The 20,917-nt window shown below is 43.9% G+C and overlaps 1 protein-coding gene and 1 long non-coding RNA gene across 11 annotated transcripts in view; one reads left to right on the top strand and one right to left on the bottom strand.

Annotated features, from left to right (window-relative positions):
• The window catches only part of ZNF544 (zinc finger protein 544), a 14,566-nt gene extending 7,458 nt beyond the window's left edge, over window positions 1–7,108 (top strand). For 3 of the 6 annotated variants that reach the window (XM_042918034.1, XM_042918035.1, XM_042918036.1), the window contains 3 exons: window positions 934–1,072; window positions 1,378–1,461; window positions 4,900–7,108. In XM_042918034.1, coding sequence (XP_042773968.1) covers window positions 934–1,072; window positions 1,378–1,461; window positions 4,900–6,923 — 2,247 coding nt within the window. In that variant the 3' untranslated portion in view covers window positions 6,924–7,108. The other 3 variants (XM_042918039.1, XM_042918038.1, XM_042918037.1) reach the window with 3 other exon arrangements.
• LOC122207843 lies at window positions 2,240–20,917 on the bottom strand. 5 transcript variants are annotated; one of them, XR_006197031.1, is made up of 10 exons: window positions 20,741–20,917; window positions 20,139–20,212; window positions 16,278–16,499; window positions 13,102–13,334; window positions 11,615–12,449; window positions 8,263–8,391; window positions 6,231–6,339; window positions 3,822–3,977; window positions 3,256–3,418; window positions 2,241–2,533 (listed from the first exon to the last, which is right to left on the bottom strand). It is a non-coding gene; the product is annotated as an uncharacterized LOC122207843 (long non-coding RNA). The 5 variants fall into 5 exon arrangements; XR_006197033.1 differs by lacking the exon at window positions 6,231–6,339 and having other exon boundaries at window positions 2,240–2,533; window positions 12,367–12,449; XR_006197034.1 differs by lacking the exon at window positions 6,231–6,339 and having other exon boundaries at window positions 2,242–2,533; window positions 20,147–20,212.

The following is a 20,917-nucleotide window of genomic DNA, read 5'->3' as shown; positions in this document are numbered from 1 at the left end:
ATGAAGCTGAGATGCTACCTCAGGGCCTGGCCCCCGAGGCCAGGACACATGGCTTTTTGCCTGCTGGCGGCCTTCCTTGAAAGTAGGCTTCACCTAGCACTCTCTCTAAAGGGCCAGGTAGGAACTATTTTAGGCTCTGTGGACCGCATACAGCCTTTGTCCCATCCTTTTCACACATGGTGAAAAATGGATTTAAAAATGTAAAAATCCATTCTTAGCTATATTAGTCCGTTCGTGCTGCTATGACGAAATACCACAGGCTGGGTGGAGTAAGCAACATTTATTTTCTCATAGTTCTGCAGACTGGAAATCTAAGATCAAGGTGCCAACAGCGTTGCTTTCTGGTGAGGACTGTCTTTCTGGCTTGCTGGTGGCACCTCCACTGTGTCCTCACGTGGTAGGGAGAGAGGCCTCTGCTGTCCCTGCTTCCTCTTATGAGGACACCAATCTCATCACACTAGAGCTCTGCCCTCATGACCTACATTAGCCTTAATTACTTCTGGGTAAAGGCCCTGTCACTTTGAGGGGTAGGCCCTCAACATGTGAATTTGGGGGGAAACAATGCAGCTCATAGCATTAGCCTTATAAAAAACATACCATAGCCCTTATTTGTCCTGCAGGCGAAAGTTTGCTGACCCCTGATTTAGAACCTCCTCTTTGGCTTCAAGTTTGTGACTTTGTAGAGAAGTGAGGGGTGGGATGTCTGAGTGGGATTCCTGTTGTTTCCCAGTACAGGAAATCAGAAGCACCAGTGTGACCAGGGTAGATGAGACACTCAGAGAGAAGTGAAAACACCATGGGCCTGGGTCTGGGTTTGGTCCCAAAGGTGGGAACCCCATGAGTGCTCATGGGGGTCATCCTCGGCCCACGTCCTCTCCCTCCCCATGCTGCCCCATCCCCCCTACCCAGCGTCCACAATGTATGATGATACAGGTGATGTTTCAGCCACCTGTGAGCTTCAAGGACGTGGCTGTGACCTTCACACGGGAGGAGTGGGGACAGCTGGATCCAGCCCAGAGGACGCTGTACCGCAACGTGACTCTGGAGACCTGCAGCCACCTAGCCTTCCTGGGTAAGATAGGCTCCGCCCATCACAGCAGTTTTCTGCTTCAGGGACTCAAAGCTCTGGCTCTTAAGGGTATGCCTGGGCTGGGCCAGAACATTCTAGAAATGGGTTCCTTTGAGATGCAGATCCCGGATATTGCCACTTTTCTGCCTCTAAGGAGCTGAGAGTTTTGCTGGGAGTTTTTTCGGGATGTGCAGGGCCTTCCTAGTCCATCCACATCTAACCCCAGGACTGAGGGCTGGGCTAGAGGACATAGTTCTCCTCCTCCTCAAACAGAGCACAAAGTCCTGTGTTTTCCCCCCAATGACCAGGGCTTCTGCTTTCAAAACCGGCTGTGATCTGCTGGCTGGAGCAAGGACAAGACCCATGGAGGGCAGAGCATGGACCTCCCGGAGGTGAGAGGAAATCAGAGGCCTGGTGAGTTAAGGGGGCCAGAGAGCTCTCCCCAGGACCCTGGGTCCTAGGAGGGGAGGAGGAGCAGGGAGCTTCCTCAGGCGTCCAAAAAGCCTCATTCTCAGCCACATCACCCCATCCATCCCCAGTCCATGAAAACACATCATTATTGTCCTGACATTTCTTATGTACAGGTTCTTTTCTGTTCCCATCTTCCCTTGGTCTTCATCCCTTAGCTGCTTGCTTCATCTACTCCCAGCTCCTTGTGCCCCCTTTTCCTTGAGTCCTTCGTCCTGACTTCCACCCAAGGCAGCGGCTCCTCAGACTTCCCCTTCAGGCCTGGTCTTTACCCTGTAGTTGGGTGTCCATCCCTCCTCCATGTTGGACACTCCCATAACTACTAGATGATCCAGAGGTATGGTGAGAACTTGTGCTTCCTGGGAAGTGGCAACGACCTACTCCTTCCAGAAGGATTTCTACTAAATCAGTTCCTGGACTTATTTTCCCACCTCTTCTCACCCACTTCCTGATACATCCCAGTGTGTCAGCCTGGTTGGAACTCTCTTTTTTTTAATAGCTGTGTCAGATACAATGCACATACCATACAACGCACTAATTTAAAGTATGCAGAGGATTTTAGTGTATTCACAGAATGTGCATCCATTTCTACGATCAATTTAGAACATGTGCATCATCCTAACTAATTAGGCTGCTTCTGATTTTTGTTGCTGTTCTGTTTTAATTAATAGATTTTATTTATTAGAGCAGTTTTATGTTTACAGAAAGTTGGGCAGAAAGTACAGAGTTCCCATATTTCACCCTTCCCTCCCCCACCACACACACACAGTTTCCTCTGTTATTAATATTTTATATGCTGTGGTACTTTTGTTACAATGGGTGAAGCTGTATGGGGCGCCTGGGTGGCTCAGTCGGTTGAGTGTCCAGCTGTTTATTTCAGCTCAGGTCATGGTCCCACAGTCCACACTGGGCACGGAGCCTGCTTAGGCTCTCCCTCTCTTTTGTACCTCCCCCGTTCACGGGTGTGTACGCTGCATGCACATGTGTGCTCTCTCTCTAAAAAGAAAATAATGGGTGAAGCTGTATTAACCCATTATTACCAACAGAGATCAATAGTTTACATCAGGTTCACTCTTGGTGTTGTACGCTCTATGGGTTTGGGCAAATGTATGATGCCATATATCTATCATAGTATCATGCAAAATAATTCCACTGCCCTAAATATCCTCTTTGCTCCACCTATTCCTTCCTCCCTCCACCCTAACTCCTGGAAACCACTGGTTGTTTTACTGTCTCTGGTTTTACCTTTTTTAGTATGTCCTATAGTTGGAATCCTGCAGTGCATGGCCTTTCTTAACTGGCTGCTTTCAGTTAGCAGGAAGCATCATGTGTATCCTTCACACCATCTTCGACCTTCACACTGCCTTCTGTGTTCCCCTAGCCAGAGGCGTTGAGTTTATCTTATGTGTTCTTGTTGCTTCTTACCCTATAACTCGCACTTGCAGCCTCTATTATTGCTATTTTTCCTTCTGAAGCATCACCCACTTTTACTTGTTCTTGGTCATTCTCATGATGCCATCCTGAATTCAGTTTATGGGTGTCATCTTTATTCTCATCAGTCATAGACATCACTTTCTCTGTTTTCCTCATTTTGAAATCTTAATGGAGACACTGCTGAAAAATGTCTAACCTCCCTTGCCCAGTTCCCAATGACCAGACACAATTTAGACACCTTTAGCCACCCAAAGACTTCTTTCCTCCTTCTCGTCCCCAAATACCTTTTCACTCCCCTTCATTGTTTCATTTGAAAAAGTTCTGATCATTAGGGATTCCAAGGCAACATCAAAAGGGAACACAACAGAGTCTTGGGAAAGAGAACAGCATTGCTCGTGGAGGGTGTTGAGCTTAGATAAGGACTTTGTCCAAGTCGGAAATGTCCTCCTGGAAGTTAAAGGAGGGCCACAGAGTATAGTTAACATTTTGCCAAATGGAGGATCCCTGTCTCCATGGCAGACATGGAGAGTGAAGCACAGGGACTTGAGCAGAGGCCTTGATAGTACTAAATGTGGGCAGCTATACACCTGAAATAGGAAGAGTGACACGTAAAGGGGGAATCTTGGGAGAACCCAGGCAAGGGTCCTGAGCTGGGAACCTGTAGCACTTGTTAGAGGCCCACTATTTCAACAGAGGGAGGAATGCTTGTTAGGACAATCAGGGGTGATGATATCAATGGTACCATGAACTAACAGTGCACTCTGTGCCAGGCACCATGTAGGACTCACAGATCGGTTCATTGTGCATCAAAGTAAACCCTGTAAGCTAAGGATTTTTATTCCTGGCTTACCACCGAGGAGAATGAACTTCAGAAGTTGCTGGTTAGTGAAGCCCAGTTGCAACCCAGCCTGGCCAACCACACTGTTTCAAGGACGACAGTGCTTTTCTGGGGTGTCGGTGGCATTGACTATGGAGTGGTGAAAGAGTCTTTTTTTCTGTGGGTAGCCTGAAGAAACAGTAGAAATAGTGTGTTAAGAATATTAAGTCAGTGTTGATGTTTGGGATCCTGTTTCAAGATCCAGAACCAGAAAATAAATAGAGTAAGATTCTGGATCAATAATCTAGATTGAGGCACCAGATAGGCCCCTGTATTAATTTCCCATGGCTGCTGTAATATTACCAGTTGGGTGGGTTAAAACAACACAAATTGATTCTTCTAGTTTTGGAGGCCAGAAACCTGAAATCAATACGATGGCAGCAGAGTCATGCTCCCTTGGAAGGGTCCAGAAGGAAATCTGTTCCTTGTTTCTTCCCACTTCTGGTGGCTGCAGCATTCCTTGGTTTGTGCCCACATCACTTCAGTCTTTAAGGCCAGCATCTCTAAATCTCTTTGTTCCGTGTTCATATCACCTTCTCTGTGTGTGTCAAATCTCTCTCTACCTCCCTTTTATAAGGACACTCCTGGTGACATTTAGGGCCCACACAGATACTCTCCCTATCTTAAGTTCCTTAACTTACACATCTGCAAAGACCCTTTTTCCCAATCAGGTACCATATTCACAGGTTCCAGCAATTAGAACGTAGGTATCTTTTGTGGTTATTGAGGGCTGTATACCTTCAGACCCCCCCCCCCCCGATTCTTTTTGTGGATTTCTCCTTTATTCTTTACCCTCCCCTGCTTATTCTTATTTCTCTGCTCCTTCTTTGGGGACCAGTCCCCCAGTATCTTTGCTTGTTTTTTATACTTTATCACTGATTTCCTGTTTGCTGATCCATCTCCCCCCCCCCCCCCCCCCATCCTGCATGAAATTACAATCCATGGGTTAGAAACAAACCCAGAGACACCTCTTATACTTGGTGGGTCTCCTTCATCCCATCCTCTCCCTCTAATACATATCCAGTAATTCAGTATTTTGGATTTCTTTCAGACTGGAAGAATACACTTGAAAAGGAAGAGTCAGCTTCTAAAGAGGATACTGCTGTGGAAGAACCATTCCACAACATAGAAATGAAATGCTTCATACAGGAGGAGGGCCCCTGGTTGGTAACATTGGGAGGAAGGCAGGATTGGAGGGACCAGCTAAGGGAGCACCAGGAAGACCCTTTGAGTCAAACGATATTCACCCCAGAAAGACCGTTTGCTCATGGGAAACATTGTGAGCCTGACCTTGGGGGAAGTTACCTGAATTTAAGACTTCTACCTCCAACATTATCCACAAGAGCACATTTCCATACACTTGAGTCACAGGTTAAAAAGTTGAAACAGAATTCAGTTTTCATTAATCATGAGAAAGGCTGGGCTGATCTGAAGCCCCATGAAAATCACCAAAGTCCTAGCGCCTTCTATCAGAGCATTTCCTTGAATAAATTTACAAATGTTGAAACGAGAAATAAAAAGCCTTATGAATATACTGTCAGTAGTGACTCTTTCAACTATGATACCTCCCTTCAATACCATAATAGAATTTTTTCAGCAGAGAGCAGCGATGACTGTACAGACTACAGAAACATCATTAATCATAGCATGTCTATGAAGGAACACAAACCAATGCATTTTAGAGAACTCCAGTATGAATGTGACAAATGCCTTGTACAAACTGTGATAAGTGATCCTGAAGAAGCACCATTTAGATGTGAGGAGGAATGTAATACCTTCCATGAGGCATCATCTTTTACTGACTGTGACATCATTCAGACTGGAAAGAAGCCACATGCATGTAATCAATGTGGAAAATCTTTCAGCTGTTGCTCTAAGCTTGTTGTACACCAGAGAACACACACTGGAGAAAAGCCCTATGAATGTTCTCTGTGTGGGAAGTCTTTCAGCCAGAGCTATGACCTTGTTGTACACCAGAGAACCCACACTGGAGAGAAGCCCTATGAATGTAACCAGTGTGGGAAATCCTTCACCCAGAGTTCCAAACTTATTAGGCATCAGCGAACTCACACCGGAGAAAAACCATATAAATGTCATGAATGTGGAAAATCTTTCAGGTGGAACTCTAACCTTATTGTACACCAGAGAATTCATACTGGAGAGAAACCTTATGAGTGTGGTCATTGTGGAAAGTCCTTCAGCCAAAGTTCTGACTTTGTTGCACACAGAAGGACTCACACTGGAGAGAAACCCTATGAATGTAACCAGTGTGGAAAGTCCTTCATTAGAAGCACTCAGCTTATTAGGCATCTGCGAATTCACACTGGAGAGAAACCATATAAATGCAATCAGTGTGATAAAGCTTTCACTGGGAGCTCTCACCTTATTGAGCATCAGAGAACTCATACTGGAGAGAAACCTTTTGAATGTAATCAGTGTGGGAAAGCCTTTGCTGGGAGCTCTCACCTTCTTTCACATCAGAGAATTCATTCTGGAGAGAAACCATACGAATGTAATGACTGTGGGAAATCTTTTCGGCAGCGATCACAGCTTGTTGTGCACCAGCGAACCCATACTGGAGAGAAACCTTATGAGTGTAGTCATTGTGGAAAAGCTTTCAGCCAGAGATCTCCCCTTATTGTGCACCAAAGAACACACATTGGAGACAAGCCGTATCAGTGTAACACGTGTTTTAAAGCCTTCAGTCAGAAGTCACGCCTTATTGAACATCAGAGAACACATACTGGAGAAAAGCCCTATGAATGTATTGACTGTGGGAAAGCCTTTAATGATCGGTCAACTCTTACAAAACACGAGAGGACACACACTGGCGAGAAACCCTATGAATGTAATCATTGTGAAAAGGCCTTTAGTCAGCGATGTCAACTTACTAGGCATCAGAGAATTCATACTGGAGAAAAACCCTATGAATGTAACGAATGCGGGAAAGTTTTCAGTTATAATACATCCCTTATTCAACATGAAAAAATTCATGGGAGAGAAACTCTGAATAATCAAGATGGAAAAGCTCACTGCGAAACCTTCTTTATTAGACATCAGGTGACCAAGGTATGACTCTCAGAGTGTGCTCTAATGACCACATATATCAGATTTGCTTGGAGTGTTCATTGAAACTGCATATTACCAAGCTTACCTTGATCTACTAAATCAGAACCTCTGGCAGTAAAACCCAGGAGCCTACAATTCCCAAACGTAGCACAAGTAATTTGTATGTACATTAAAATGTGTTTACTTCTGCATTTAGATGAGAAACTGTGAACATGATCACTGATTTAAAATTTTCAGTCAGAGCTCTTAGTAGGAGTTAGGAAATTCAAAATGTAAGTATACCCACCAAATAATCTTTTTAGTGAAAACAACCATCCAAACTTACTCAGACATTGTCCCTGTAACACATTCCTAGAAATAATGGATTGGAAGATATTCTTGATGTAAAGCCCCAAACACTGTCTAAAATGAAATCATTGCATGGTGAAGTTGGTACTGAGTGATGAAATATGTAACCAGCAATGATCAATGTAAACCAGCAGTTAACATGAACTGGAGGAGGTCTAAGGATGGGAAGTCTTCTGAAATGGTTTTTATTAGAATTAAAAGTAGACTCTGGGGGCACCTGGGTGGCTCAGTTGGTTGAGTGTCTGACTCTTGATTTCAGCTCAAGATCCCAGGCCATGATCCCGGGATTGTAGGATTGACCCCCCGCATTGGGCTCAGCGCTGAGTGTGGAGTCTGCTTAAGATTCTCTCTCTCCTTCTGCACCTCTCCCCTACTCAAGCTCTCTTAAAAAAAAAAAAAAAAAAAAAAAAAAAAAAAAAATACTGAATATGTCAAAGACTCTGTTGATTTAACTTTGTTGCCCAGTTAGGTTGACTGTAATCAGACCTGGATGTATGGCAATATGAAACATATTTATCACTGACTGGCTACTCAGCCGGCGGAGCATGCAACTCTTGATCTCAGGGGTCATGAGTTTAAGCCCCACATTGGGCATGGAGCCTACTTAGAAAATGTATATATATATCAGGTAAAGTGAAAACAGGACCCAAAGTAGTATTTACACAAAATGTTACAACCACATAAAAAACATGTACACAGATGGTTGGTTAAGAAGGTCAGCTCAGGGGCGCCTGGGTGGCTCAGTTGGTTGAGTGTCTGCCTTTGGCTCAGGTCATGATCTTATGGTTCATGAATTTGAGTCCCACATTAGGCTGGCTGCTGTCAGCACAGAGTCTGCTTCAGATCTTCTGTCTCCCACTCTCTCTACCCTTCCCCTGCTTGCTCGTTCTCTCTCTCTCAAAAATAAATAAACATTTTAAAAAGTCATTCAGCAACATGTTCAAAAAAAGACTGAACTGTAAATCAACAATGGTGAAGAAAGTGGGAGAGGCCATACCTGCAAATTTGAGCAAGGTGAAAGCAGATGTGAGGGCATCAGCTGGAGATGCAGAGTGGGAAAGGCTGAAGCCAGGGTCCTGTGAAGAGGGCTGAAGTAGAGGCCACAGTCCCCTGGCAGAACTGTACACTGAGAGGTGTGGGAGAAAACAGGATTAATTGAAAAATCTGTTCTGAAACTGAATTGCCTCTCCCTCCTCCCCCTTTTTTCTTTTCTTACAGTATCTGACTGTGGGCAAGCAAAAAATATAGGAGGGAGAAAGTTATGTGCTAGAAACAGTTTGAAGGACTAGAGAATTTGGTGGATTATGTTCCAGAACAAAAGCTGCCTTGTTTAGGCATTATAAGGACCTTCATCCTAACAACTACTTCTTGCACTTTTCACCCTATAGCAAAGCATGCCATTAAACCAGTCTCACCCACCTATGGAATTTCCCATCTTCTTTGATAGTCTTTTCACTATGGGTGGGAGCCAAGGTGTGAAAAATGATGAAAGCTTTCAACATAAAATAAAAAATATCTAAAATGAAACAAAAACCAACCCCAAAGAGAACAGATATTCAGGGAACCAAATATTTAAAAGCTTTATTCTAAGAGTGGGTCAAAAAATAATTGCAAGTGAAAAATAAATCCAAGATGCTCTTTTTAAAAGAGAATTATGAAAACAAGAATAGACTATGAAATTAAAAGTAAGATTATTGGACAAGAAAGAAAAGAGGAAGGAAAGAAGGGAAGGAAAAGGAAGGGAGAAGGGAAGAGAAGGGGAAGGAAAGCTGAAAGATCTTCAGATCTTGCCAACTACAATCTATGATGAATAAGATCCATGCATTTGACCCTGATGCTAAAATTTCTTCTTAGAAGAGGCAGAAGACTCATGATATTGGAATAAAAGGAAGAGATATATAATCAGATTGTTTTGATTGGTCTTTCACTGAACAGTATTTGCATAGATATAAACAGGAGATACTGGGTTTTTTTTTTTTTGTTTTTTGCTTTTTTTAAAGAGAGAAACCCAGAGCTGTGATGTGAGGATTTCATAACGGCAGGAGTAGAGCACCACTGTTGCCAGCACTAACAGTGATGGTACAGTCTGCAGCTGTTGTAAAGTAGGAGAAAGAGATGTAGTGGGGAGACAGAGTATCCCTGTATCCTCATCTTAGGAAGTGGACTTTTAAATATAATACGATAGGTTATTTAGGAGACTAGAATTAGGGCTCAAAATGGTAATATGACAGAAATTAGATGCAAACAGAGGAGCGACAGTCTGAGCCAAATCTACACTGCTTACCAGAGCAGGAAGTCAGTTAAGTCTATAGGCCATAAAAGATCAGAATTATAGAGATGGCCTCAGGAAGAACTGGAATAGAAATGGTTAAAAAAAGAAAGAAATGGTTAATAGGCATTGATGGAATGTGACTGTTGAGTAGGGTAGGGCAGGAGACCTGGATTTCATTTTATACCTTCTGTAGTACTTCATTCCCTGGTGGTACATTCTTTGTTTGGGTAACAATTATTAACAATGTGTAACTATAGGTGAGCAAAAACCACAGTACATGAGGACATCTGCAATTGATTTGTGGGATTAGGTACAATTTTCCTTCTTTTGATTCAGTGTTGCTGTCATAGTAGATTGACAATTTAAAAAGCAAGAGCAAAAAAGAAAGATGTCAGACTTTTCTGTTTAGCAAATTAGATTTCATTCCAGAAGAAGGAAGGCTCCTTGGCTTCTTAGAAGTCCCTGGAATTAAAGGGGAATGGCTTAGTCTTTCAAGACTTGATTTTCCAGCAGCCTTACCACCAGGAAGTCAGAAGGCAGCCCCAGAGTGGGGACCTGATAGCCTGGGACAACTAGATGTGGCAAGACAGTTGTGTGAATTTGTGTAACCAAGTACTGAATGTGCTTCCCCCAAGGTCACTCTGGCAGTTACCTGGTTTCCATCATAAAACACTTCAAGTAATATAGCTGCTGTGGTTCATATGAGACCCTGAGGTTGAGGTGGAAAACACCTTGGCTAGGCAGCCTGGACAGAACAGATGGGAACTTTGCTTGTGATTGGATAGTTGGTCCTGCTATTGCATAACTCTCAGAAGATGGCAGAGACTGGGGGGAAGGACCTGCCCAACAGACCCCGCGGAGTGAACATCGTTTGACAATTCCTGTTGGCTAAAACATCTGAGAGATTTCTGCATTCAGCAAGTCATGAGAGCAGCCTCATTCAATGAAGGCGCTACTGGAGACTCGGGTACAGAAGATGTGTGCGATGCCACAGTGTCCTCAAGCCATAGTGGGGACTCCACACGTGGTGGTTATGTGTGCCTGGAGACTAAGCCCAGAGGGAATTAGAAGACGGAGATGGAGGGACTGGGGATTGAAGGGTGCAGCTCCTGCATATGCAGCCAGTGCTTTAGCCTTGCTCTCATAGGTATTCTACCCCACACAAGTCCTAGGACCCAAGAAGTGGGCTCTCTGAAATAAGAACCTGAGCCCTTTCCACCCAAATTATTCTCATACTCAGAGGTCAGTGGTTCCTGATCAAAACATGCATAAGACCCACCTGAGAGGAGCTATTAGAATTGTGGCTCCTGGGCCCATCTTCAGAGAGTCCACTTGGTCAGGCTGAGGTGATACCTAGATATCTGGATAGTTCAAGGACACTTTCTATTTTTTCCTTAACATTTTGGTTGTTTTGTTTTTTAAAGATTAAAAAAAAATTTTTTTTTAATGTTTATTTTTGAGAGAGAGAGACTGAACACAAGCGGGGTAGGGGCAGAAAGAGAGGGAGACACAGAATCTGAAGCAGGCTCCAAGCTCTGAGCTGTCAGCACAGAGCCTGATGTGGGGCTTGAATTCATGAACAGTGAGATCATGACCTGAATCTAAGTCAGATGCTTAACCAACTGAGCCACCCAGGCGCCCCTAAAGATTTTTAAGTAATCTCTGCACCCAATGTGGGGCTTGAATTTACAACCCGAGATTAAGAGCACATGCCCCACTGACTGAGCCAGCCAGGCACCCCTATTTTTTTTTTTAACATTTTGTAAATAGTAATCTCAAAATCGTATATCCACATATCGCTTTCCTCTTTGTTAGTTTTATTTAAGTTTGTGGCTTTTTTTTCCTTTTTTGGCAAAAACGCTAGATGCCACATCTATTACATGTGACCCAGAGGCTCCTTTTAATGAGAAACAGAAATCCATTCTCCCCTCCCCCATTTTAGAATACAGATATCAAAATAATCCTACACATAATTTTGATACAACTAGGCAGCGAAACTGTTGAGGGCCACAAGACCATCCCCACATCCCGAGATTTCCAGGCGATTTCATGAGACTCAGCATATCCTCATACTCACAGCTAAGGCTTATTGTAGTGATGTAGCAAGGACACACAGGTGGACCATAAGGAGAAAGGTGAAGTCTGGGGAAATCCACGCGCAGGATTTCTCTCTTCTCTTCTCCCCTCTTCTGAGGGGGTCACACAATGCACTGAGATGATGATGGGAGTTTAAGTTCACTGTGATTTCCACACCGAGAATTTGAAGAAGACCAATAAGGAGCTCAGTAGGCTGGGGCTCAAGGAAGACACAGCTCTGGTACGTACGTGGATGGCAAGCAGGATTACAGGGACAAGAGGACAGATTGTGATGCAATCTCTCCCTCTTCTCTCTCCCTCTTCTGAGGGGGTCACACAATGCACTGAAGACCAGGCAAGTAGGCACCTTCTGTCTAAAACATACCACATTCCAGACTCCCAGAAGGAAAGCAGGTGTTCAGTGTAAATCACATCGTTTGCATATTCTGGGCACAGTGAGACATGCTTACCAGTTGGGATACACACAAAACTCTAAAAGCCAAGTTGCCAGGTGTCAGCCAAGGGCCAGGCCAACCCTGAAAATGGGACCTTGTAACAGGTGGAGCCTAGGCTGCCATATTAGTCTTCTTTGTGCAAGCTCTCATGCCTCTTCAAACATGAATATATTTAGCCGTATTCACAGTACCTGTTCCATTAGTAGTTCAGACTATTGCCCTGGCTGCTCAAGTGGGTAAAACACACAGTTCATATAAATCCTGCTTGAGGCTGGTTTTCAGAATCACACCTCCATACCTCAGACTTGACACTCCTTGCCATGATTCAGTTTGTAGACTCAAATCCCATTTGGATCGTTCCAGGCTTAAATGACACAGTACCTTGATAAGAAAACAAAAAAATGATATTGTCTTTTTTTCTTCTATAAATACCCTAACATAAAACATAAATTTATGTTTAAACTTTTTTTTTTTTTTTTTTTTAAATGTAAGCTCTATGCCCAACATGGGGTTTGAACTCACAACTCTGACATCAAGAGTCACATGCTTTACCATAAGTCAGCTAGGTGCCCTGGTGTGTTAAACACCACTAAGAACGTTAAACATTCTTAGTAATGTTCAGGTCCAGTTTACTAGCTAAAGACATGTTGCATCATGGTATTTAATGAAGATAGCATGAGCAGAATGTTCTTGACCTAAGATGACTCTGAGATACACTAATTGTACATTTGTCCTTCTGGGGGCTGTGGAAGCTTCTGATTTTCTTTCAATATCATCAGCTCTTAGCATCTTAATTCTTGAGGATGTGATGCTGAGGCTGTATGAATTTTGCTAGTTGGCTGTCAACAAATGTGCTCTGTGTATATAACATCACCCAAGAATTATTTACACTATCCATATTCATTCTTGTAGAAACGGAACTGATGGAGGAGTTCTGGATATTTAGGTCCTTGCTCCACTTTCAGGTTGCATATTCTGTTTTCACAATCTGTCCCCTTGTCCCTGTAATCCTGCTTGCCATCCACATACGTACCAGAGCTGTGTCTTCCTTGAGCCCCAGCCCACCAAGCTCCTTGTTGGTCTTCTTCAAATTCTCGGTGTGGAAATCACAGTGAACTCAAACTCCCATCATCATCTCAGCAGTTGATCAGCAGCAGCAGCAGCAGCAGTTGACACTTGGATCTGTCACCTCCTCCTCCACACCACTGGTGGCTGGTTGCAGATCTCACAGAGAGAAACTCAGTCACGCTGTACAAGTGATTGTTGCTGCAAGGGATGCAGAGGGAGTCAAGACAAGGAGGCTCTGGTAACCAGCAACACCCATCATAGCCATGATGAGCTGGACAACACCCCTTTCCCCTCCCACTCAATTGCCAACCCCAGTGGACAGAGAGCATGACTAGTAAATCACCTGTAAGCAGACATGAGCCACTGAAAGTGGGGTCTTGTTTGTTAGTTCAACAGAACCTAGTTCATCCTAATACCATCTGACATAAAAAATATGTAATTAAAAAAAATAATTCTAACCCACCCCACCTTCCACACACACACACAATGTCAGTTCATAAGGGTAGGGCTGTTGTCTGCTTTACTGCCAAACAGTTCCTGGTACATAATAGCCATTCTTGGTCCAATGAAGAAGCGCTGGAGAATCATCTCATCTCATCTCATCTCATCTCATCTCATCTCATCTCATCTCAACTCAACTCAACTCCACTCCAGCACTGGAAGGATGATGAAGGAAATAGAGAGGAGCAGATTTGAGGAGGAATTGTATGAGATTAAAGACTCACTAGTCATATTTGGTGAGTTTTCCTTAATGAACATGCTGTGTGGCCTGAGGGACTTTTATGCCTACCTCTCTGTTCCTCAGTTCCCTCCCCTTAGATGAAGGATGTTATCCACGTCTCACTTCCTACTGCAAAGACTGGAACTGATCTCCTGACTTCCAGAGAAGAGGTTGACACATGAGATGTCAATCTTACTCTCTCAGGGGTTGGGGATCAAGCAGTCACCCTGTGTGTGTGTGTTGGGGGTGGGGGTGGGTTCAGGAACAAAGAGTGAGTTAGTGGTCAAGACTTGGCTGGAACTATGATCTCTGGAGAGGAAAATGAAGTGTCACTCCATAGAGCCATGCCCAGCTGTGTTCTCAGACATTCTCGTGTGTAAGAATCTGTCTAGCTGGAGTTGGAGAAGATGTAGATAGCTCAATGCTGGTTTCTGTGTCTCCTGCACATGGTGGAAACCCTTCGCACATTGCCGGGCTCGGAGGGAGTGGGAAGGGATTGCCCTTTGTCTGCTGCACATTGAGGTCACAGATCTAGCCATCCCAGGTAGAAAACAGCTTGTTCATCAGTCCAGATTTGAGGATTCTACATCTGCCCACTTCATAGCAGGACCCTTTCCCTAACAGATCTGGGGATTCCAGTCACACTGTATCCTGATCTCGGAAACGCTCTGCTCCAAAGGGGCTGCCTCCCCCAGCAGTTTTCCTGGTGTTTGGCCACAGCTGTGCTGAGCTCTCCAGAAAGATGCTCAAAGAAACCCAGCATCCTTCTCCCATGAGGTCAAGCTGTTCCTAGCTGCCAGGCAGAGGGCCCAAGCTGGGTCTGCCCCAGAGAATCTGGAACAGGGAGGGCACCCAATAAGCGCTAGATAACTAACACAGAATGATTATATAATAAGCAAATGGTCTGAAATTAGCTGGAAAAAGTAAAGCTAAGACATCCAAAGTGCTTAGAAGAAAGGATTCAAACATGGCCTAGAAGTAGATACATAGATCTAACCTAGGGAAATGCAAATTTAAAAGGCCAGTCACTGTTCCATGCCATTTGGCTTTGCAAGGATTCTTTTAAAATTGTAAAGCCCATACGTCAGAGGTTGGTAAGGGAGATACACTGATGCAGAAGTGTCAAGGGGTATAATTTCTGGAAAGACCCTGGGGTATGAAGAGCTCTACAGGGTTTCAGACCACTTGATTCAATAACCCTCTCTGTTCTGCAGAGGGATATTTTATGTTAATAAAAGGTAAAATCTACAAAGATTTTAAATGACCATGAACCTTTAGAAATGGCACTACTGAAAAATAGTAGAAATACCAGGAAAAATGGGTAAATCTACAGTACAGTCATTTGGGGAAACTTTAACATATTTCTCAGGAAAAAAAAAAAATGGCTGTTTAAGTAGATAAGTGATTCACCATGAAATGATTAACAAGTTTGGCATAACAGTCACAATAGTTGTATTTACACACTCATAACACACACACACACACACACACACACACACACACACACACAATTTGTGACCAAATGGATTTTCAAACAGTTTAATACATCACTCCTTCCAAGAACTCGGTGAGCCCTCTCCAACACTGACAAAGAGTTTCTTCACATCAACAAACTTTCCTCAGTGATTGCCTTGATCATGAGCTTCTCTCTCTGTCCCCCATTCTCCATCTGGGGTCCCATTATTGGCCCATGAGGCTTTCTGGATCTGTTCACTTAGGCTATTACCTTCCATCAAAATTTCCATCTCTTTATGTTTTGTTCTGTCATGAGCTATTTCTTCTGTGGTTCTCAACAGACACTCTCCTGCAGGCCAGTTTGTCTACTGAAGTTCTTAACCTAAAAGTCATTTTCTCACCCCCAGAAAGTCTCTATGCTCCAACTGGGGACCCCACTTTAAATAGATGAAGAGGAACTAATATCTCAATAAAGTTGTTAAAAATAATAAGGAAGGATCTTACATGCTTGTATGGAAAGATTTCTAGAATATTGTTAACTGAATAAAAGCAAGGTAAAATTCAATGCGTGGTAGCCACCACTTGTATAAGAGAATGAAAAAATATTTACATATATTTACTTGTGAATACATAAGGTGTCTCCAGAAGGACCTACAAGAAACTAAAAATAGTAGTTGCTAGTAAGTAAGGAAGTCAGTGGTGGGAGTCAAGGGACAGAGGAAGATCTCACCAGATACTATAGTGCACCTTCTGAATTTCAAGTCATGAGAATGTATTACTTGCTTAAAAACATGTGTTTTATATTTTTAAAAACAATGATGAGGGACTGAACTAATAGGAAGGAACGAGCAGGAAAGATTTTTAGGAAGGTAAAAATCCACAAGCCACAGATTCACTTTTCTAGTATTACGTAACAAACATCCCAAACACAGTGGTTTAAAACAATAATTTCTTTAATTTCTTACCGTTCTATAAGTTGACTGGGTAGCTGGGTGGTTCTTTTCACTTAGGGCCTCTTGTGTGGTTTCAGGTCAACGCGATCAGGGCTGGAGACATTTGAAGGCTCAGGGTGAAGATTAAGGCTGGCGCTGGCTGCCAGCTGTGAGCTCAGCTGGGACTGTTGACTGGAGCACCGACATTAGACCCCTTCAAGTGGCCTAGGCTCCTCTCAGCATGGTGGCTGGGTTCTAAGAGAGGGTGTCCCAAGAATGAACATTCCAGGAGACCCAGGCAGAATCTGTAAAAACTTCTTATGATTTGGCCTCAGAAGTCACACATCATCACTTTTGCTACATTTTATTGGATAGTCAGTCAGGGGCAGCCCAGACAGGGGGAGGGGATATAAATCCCATCTCCCGGCGGGAAGAGACACAAAGAATTTGGGGCTATCTTAATCCACCATGGATCCTCAGTGACCCACGGAGGAGTAACAGAGAGAAAGGAATCTTTCTCAAAGAATCTTAATCTTATATCAGATTATGATATAGAAAGCTGAGTAGGCTGAGGTGACATGAAGGAGGAAGCTTGGAGCATAAGAACAGCACATATGCTTTTGGACAGGTTATACCGAGGCACCCAAGGGACATAAAGTGGAGCCGCCCAGTTTAAAATATTAGCCAAGGGGGGCACCTGGGTGGCTCAGTCGGTTGAGAGTCCGACTTCGGCTCGGGTCACGATCTCACGGTCCGTGAGTTCGAGCCCCGCGTCTGGCTCTGTGCTGACAGCTCAGAGCCTGGAGCCTGCTTCAGATTCTGTGTCTCCCTCTCTCTCTGACCCTCCCCCATTCATACTCTGTCTCTCTCTGTCTCAAAAATAAATAAACATTAAAAAAATTTTTTTTTAAATAAAATAAAATATTAGCCAAGGTAAGGAGAAAACTTGATATACACCTACATTTATTTAAGTTTCACAAGACAGTTCTTTGAGCATCTAGAGTCTTGCTATATTCTGTGATCTCTGCCTGGGACACTTCCCACCGAAACATCCCCATCGTTCCCATCCAATCTCCTTTAGGCCTCCTACTTGTGGATTTTCCCTCTTCAGAAAGTGGATTTTCAGGCACATAGAGGAATGGTATGAGAATGCTCTAAAAGGGTTTTAAAAAAGATTTTTTTTTAATGTTTATTTTTGAAGGAGAGAGATAGAGCGTGAGTGGGGGAGGGGCAGAGAGAGAAGGAGACACGGAATCCGAAGCAGGTTGCAGGCTTTGAGCCATCAGCACACAGCCCAATGCGGGGCTCGAATCCACAAACTGTGAGATCATGACCTGGGCCAAAGTTGGACGCTTAACCGACTGAGCCACCCAGGTGCCCTCTAAAAGGGTTTTAAAAAGAAAGATGTGGGGGCACCTGGGTGGCTCAGTTGGTTGAGCATCCGACTTCAACTCAGGTCATGATCTCACAGTTCATGAGTTCAAGCTCCGTATTGGTCTCTGTGCTGACAGCTCAGAGCCTGGAGCCTGCTTCAGTTTCTGTGTCTCCCTCTCTCTCTGCCCCTCCCCTATTTATGCTCTGTCTCACTCTCTCTCTTAAAAATAAATAAACATTAAAAAATTTTTAAACATTAAAAATAAATTATCATCCAAAAGCTATTTGGTCAAAGAGGAAAATAATAAAATAAGTAAATAAAATAAAAAATAATCTGATGTTGTTTAGACAAAAAAAAAATATATCATATTATCATATCAAATATGATATTATCATATCATAATATATCAAACCATATCAAAACCAGAGGAATACATACAAAATTATTATCAAAGCATGCTTTCATTTTTTTAATGTTTATTTCTTAAAGATTTTCAACAAAAGAATTTTTTTTTAATTTTTTAATGTTTATTTATTTTTGACAAAGAGAAAGAAAGAGAGAGAGAGAGAGAGAGAGAGAGAGAGTGTGTGAGCAGGGGAAGGGCAGAGAGAGAAAGGGACAGAGGATCCAAAGCTGGCTCCAGACTCTGAGCTGTCAGCACAGAGCCCAGCGCGGTGCTTGAACTCCCCATGGGGCTTGACCTGAGCTGAAGTTGGACGCTCAACCAACTGAACCACACAGGCACCCTGAGAATGCTTTTTAAAAAAAAAATTTAGTTATTTATTTTGAGAGAGACAGACAACAGGAATCAGGGAAGGGCAGAGAGAGAGAGAGGGAGAGAGAGAATCCCAAGCAGGCTCCGCACCACCAGCACAGAGCCCAATGTGGGGCTCAAACTTACAAACCATGAGATCATGACCTAAGCTGAAACCAAGAGTCAGGAGGATGTCTGACTGAGCTACCCAGGTACCCCAATGTTTATTTATTTTTGAGAAAGAGAGAGAGAGAGCTTGAGCATGAGCAGGGGAGGGACAGAGAGGGGGACAGAGGATCCAAAGCGGGCTCTGTGCTGACAGCAGAAAGCCCAACGCAGGTCTCGAACTCACGAGCCCTGAGATCATGACCTGAGCCAAAGTCGGATGCTTAACCGACTAAGCCACCCAAGTGCCCCTGGTGTCTTTATAAAAAGAGAAAAATTCGAGACAGACGTGCACACAGGGAGAAGTCATATGAAGATGAAGGCAGAGATCTACAAGCCAACGGATACCAAAGATTGCTGGGAAACCACCAGAAGTTGAGAAAAGAGGGATTGAGCAGAGTCTCTCTCTCATGCCCTCAGAAGGACCAAACCATATCAAAACATTGATCTCTTGTAGCCTCCATAATTGAGACAATACATTTTTGTTATTTAAGTCACCCAGTTTGTGGTACTTTTTTATGGTAGCCCTAAAAAACAAATACAACATTTTGTTTTTGTTTTGTTTGGTTTTTTTTTCAAAACCCCCACTTTATGGAAAATAACTACAGTTTCCAAAACAAGTAAATATTCGTGAGTAGTGTTGCATTATATTTTTGCAAATTTCTTTAATGTCTGGCTTGATGGAAGGCAGTTGGGTTTCCATAGCTGCTTGTGCCTTTGAGACTTGCAGAGTCTCAGTACTCTTAGTACTCTCAGTTCAGTCCTAACCTCTTCACTAGGAGACAACTGGACTCTGGCATGGCTTCTAGCAGCACAATGCTGTGTCCCTAGAAAGACACCATCCTCCCAGTGAAATGCCTGCTGACTGCCTCCCTGAGAAATGCTGCCAGGAGAATTTGCTGTTTGTTCTGGTGAACACCCAAGGATAGCCTCCTGACCTCCTCTTCTTATAGCATTTACTAAAAAAGAGCTTAGAACTGAATTCTTTCTGTCTGAGATGTCTATGTACATCCTACAACTCAGAGTCTTTTTTAAGGAAAGTTTCCTTTGAAACAGAATGGTCAGAAAGGAGAGGGCTGCTGTCTCTAGTCTTTGTGGGAGGGTAGAACCCTAACTTTGATAATCACCAGGCAACAGCACACTGGCTCAATCATATTTACACTGACCAACACTTTGTAGTTTTCCACATGAGTCCTGCTCTCTCCCCCTTCTGATTCCCTTATTCTTCTTTAAAAGGCCCAGTCACCTCTGCACAAATGCAAGTGGGGTTCAGTGCTTTCCCCCACTGTCAGCAGTTAACTGAATAAAATCTGTTTTCACCATGTTAATCAATGTCCATTTTGTTTACCTTTAACACTATCATTCTGTTGCAATATTACACATCCAGAAGTCTCTGGAAAACTCTATTGTACATTCGTGAGAAAATGGGAGTGGGGGGAAAAGCTATTATTATGAACTCATGGGTTTTTTTCCTTCCTTTTCAAGTTTTTATTTAAATTCTGGTTAGTTAACATATATGGTAAAATTTGTTTCAGGTGTAGAATTTAGTGATTCATCACTTACATATAACACTCAGTGCTGAACTTAGTTTTGAACTCACCAACTCACAGGGTCTCTGAAGCTCCAGGGTGTCCCTGGCCCACACTTTGAGAACTACTGCAACAGACAAACGTCCTATAATATAACCAAGGAGAAAACAAAAATATAAGTAGTAGAAAATTAAAAAATTGAAACAATAGGGAAACATCATGCATTGAAGCTTCAGCACTATTAGAGCCAGGAGGAAAGTTGTGCCCAGTGACTCATTCCATATAAATACATGGGGCTGCTCTAAGATAACAGACTCAACCCTCCCTCATCTTTTCCACCCTTTTGGGGCTGCTGCAGAGAGGAAGGCTATACTTCCTCCTGGGACTTTTCTGCCCACCGAGAAAGGAATACTGCCTGGAAATTGTGTGAGAACCCAGTAGTGGCCACGTTCAGTCTCCCGGAGACTGCCTGATTCATGGTTCCCACAGCAGCTCCTGCCCTCTGCTCAAGTCAGTGAAGATGCCTGACAAATGCCCCTCCTGATGCTGCTGACCCCTGCCGCGCTGGGCACTGGGCGGGGTGGCAAGGGAGATGCCCAGCATTGCCAGCTAGGACGCGCAGGCCCCGGATCTCAAAGCAGGGCCCCCCACTCCCGCGTGGACAGACGCGCACCTTCAATGGGGGCTGGAGGAGCAAAGGCCACCTAGGCGCCGCGGACGCGCGGAAACACGAACCCCCAGCTGCCAGGCTGGGAGGACGGACGACCCCCAGAACCAGGGTCCCCTCGGAGCCCGCCCCGGCGCCACCGCCCTCGGCGGCCCCCGGACGCCGCCGCCCGCCCGGCAGCCC

Source organism: Panthera leo, chromosome E2 (genome assembly GCF_018350215.1).
Source record: "Panthera leo isolate Ple1 chromosome E2, P.leo_Ple1_pat1.1, whole genome shotgun sequence".
Taxonomy (NCBI): Eukaryota; Metazoa; Chordata; class Mammalia; order Carnivora; family Felidae; genus Panthera; species Panthera leo.
Note: the sequence above shows the minus strand (reverse complement) of the source record. Positions and strands in the feature narration are given on the sequence as shown.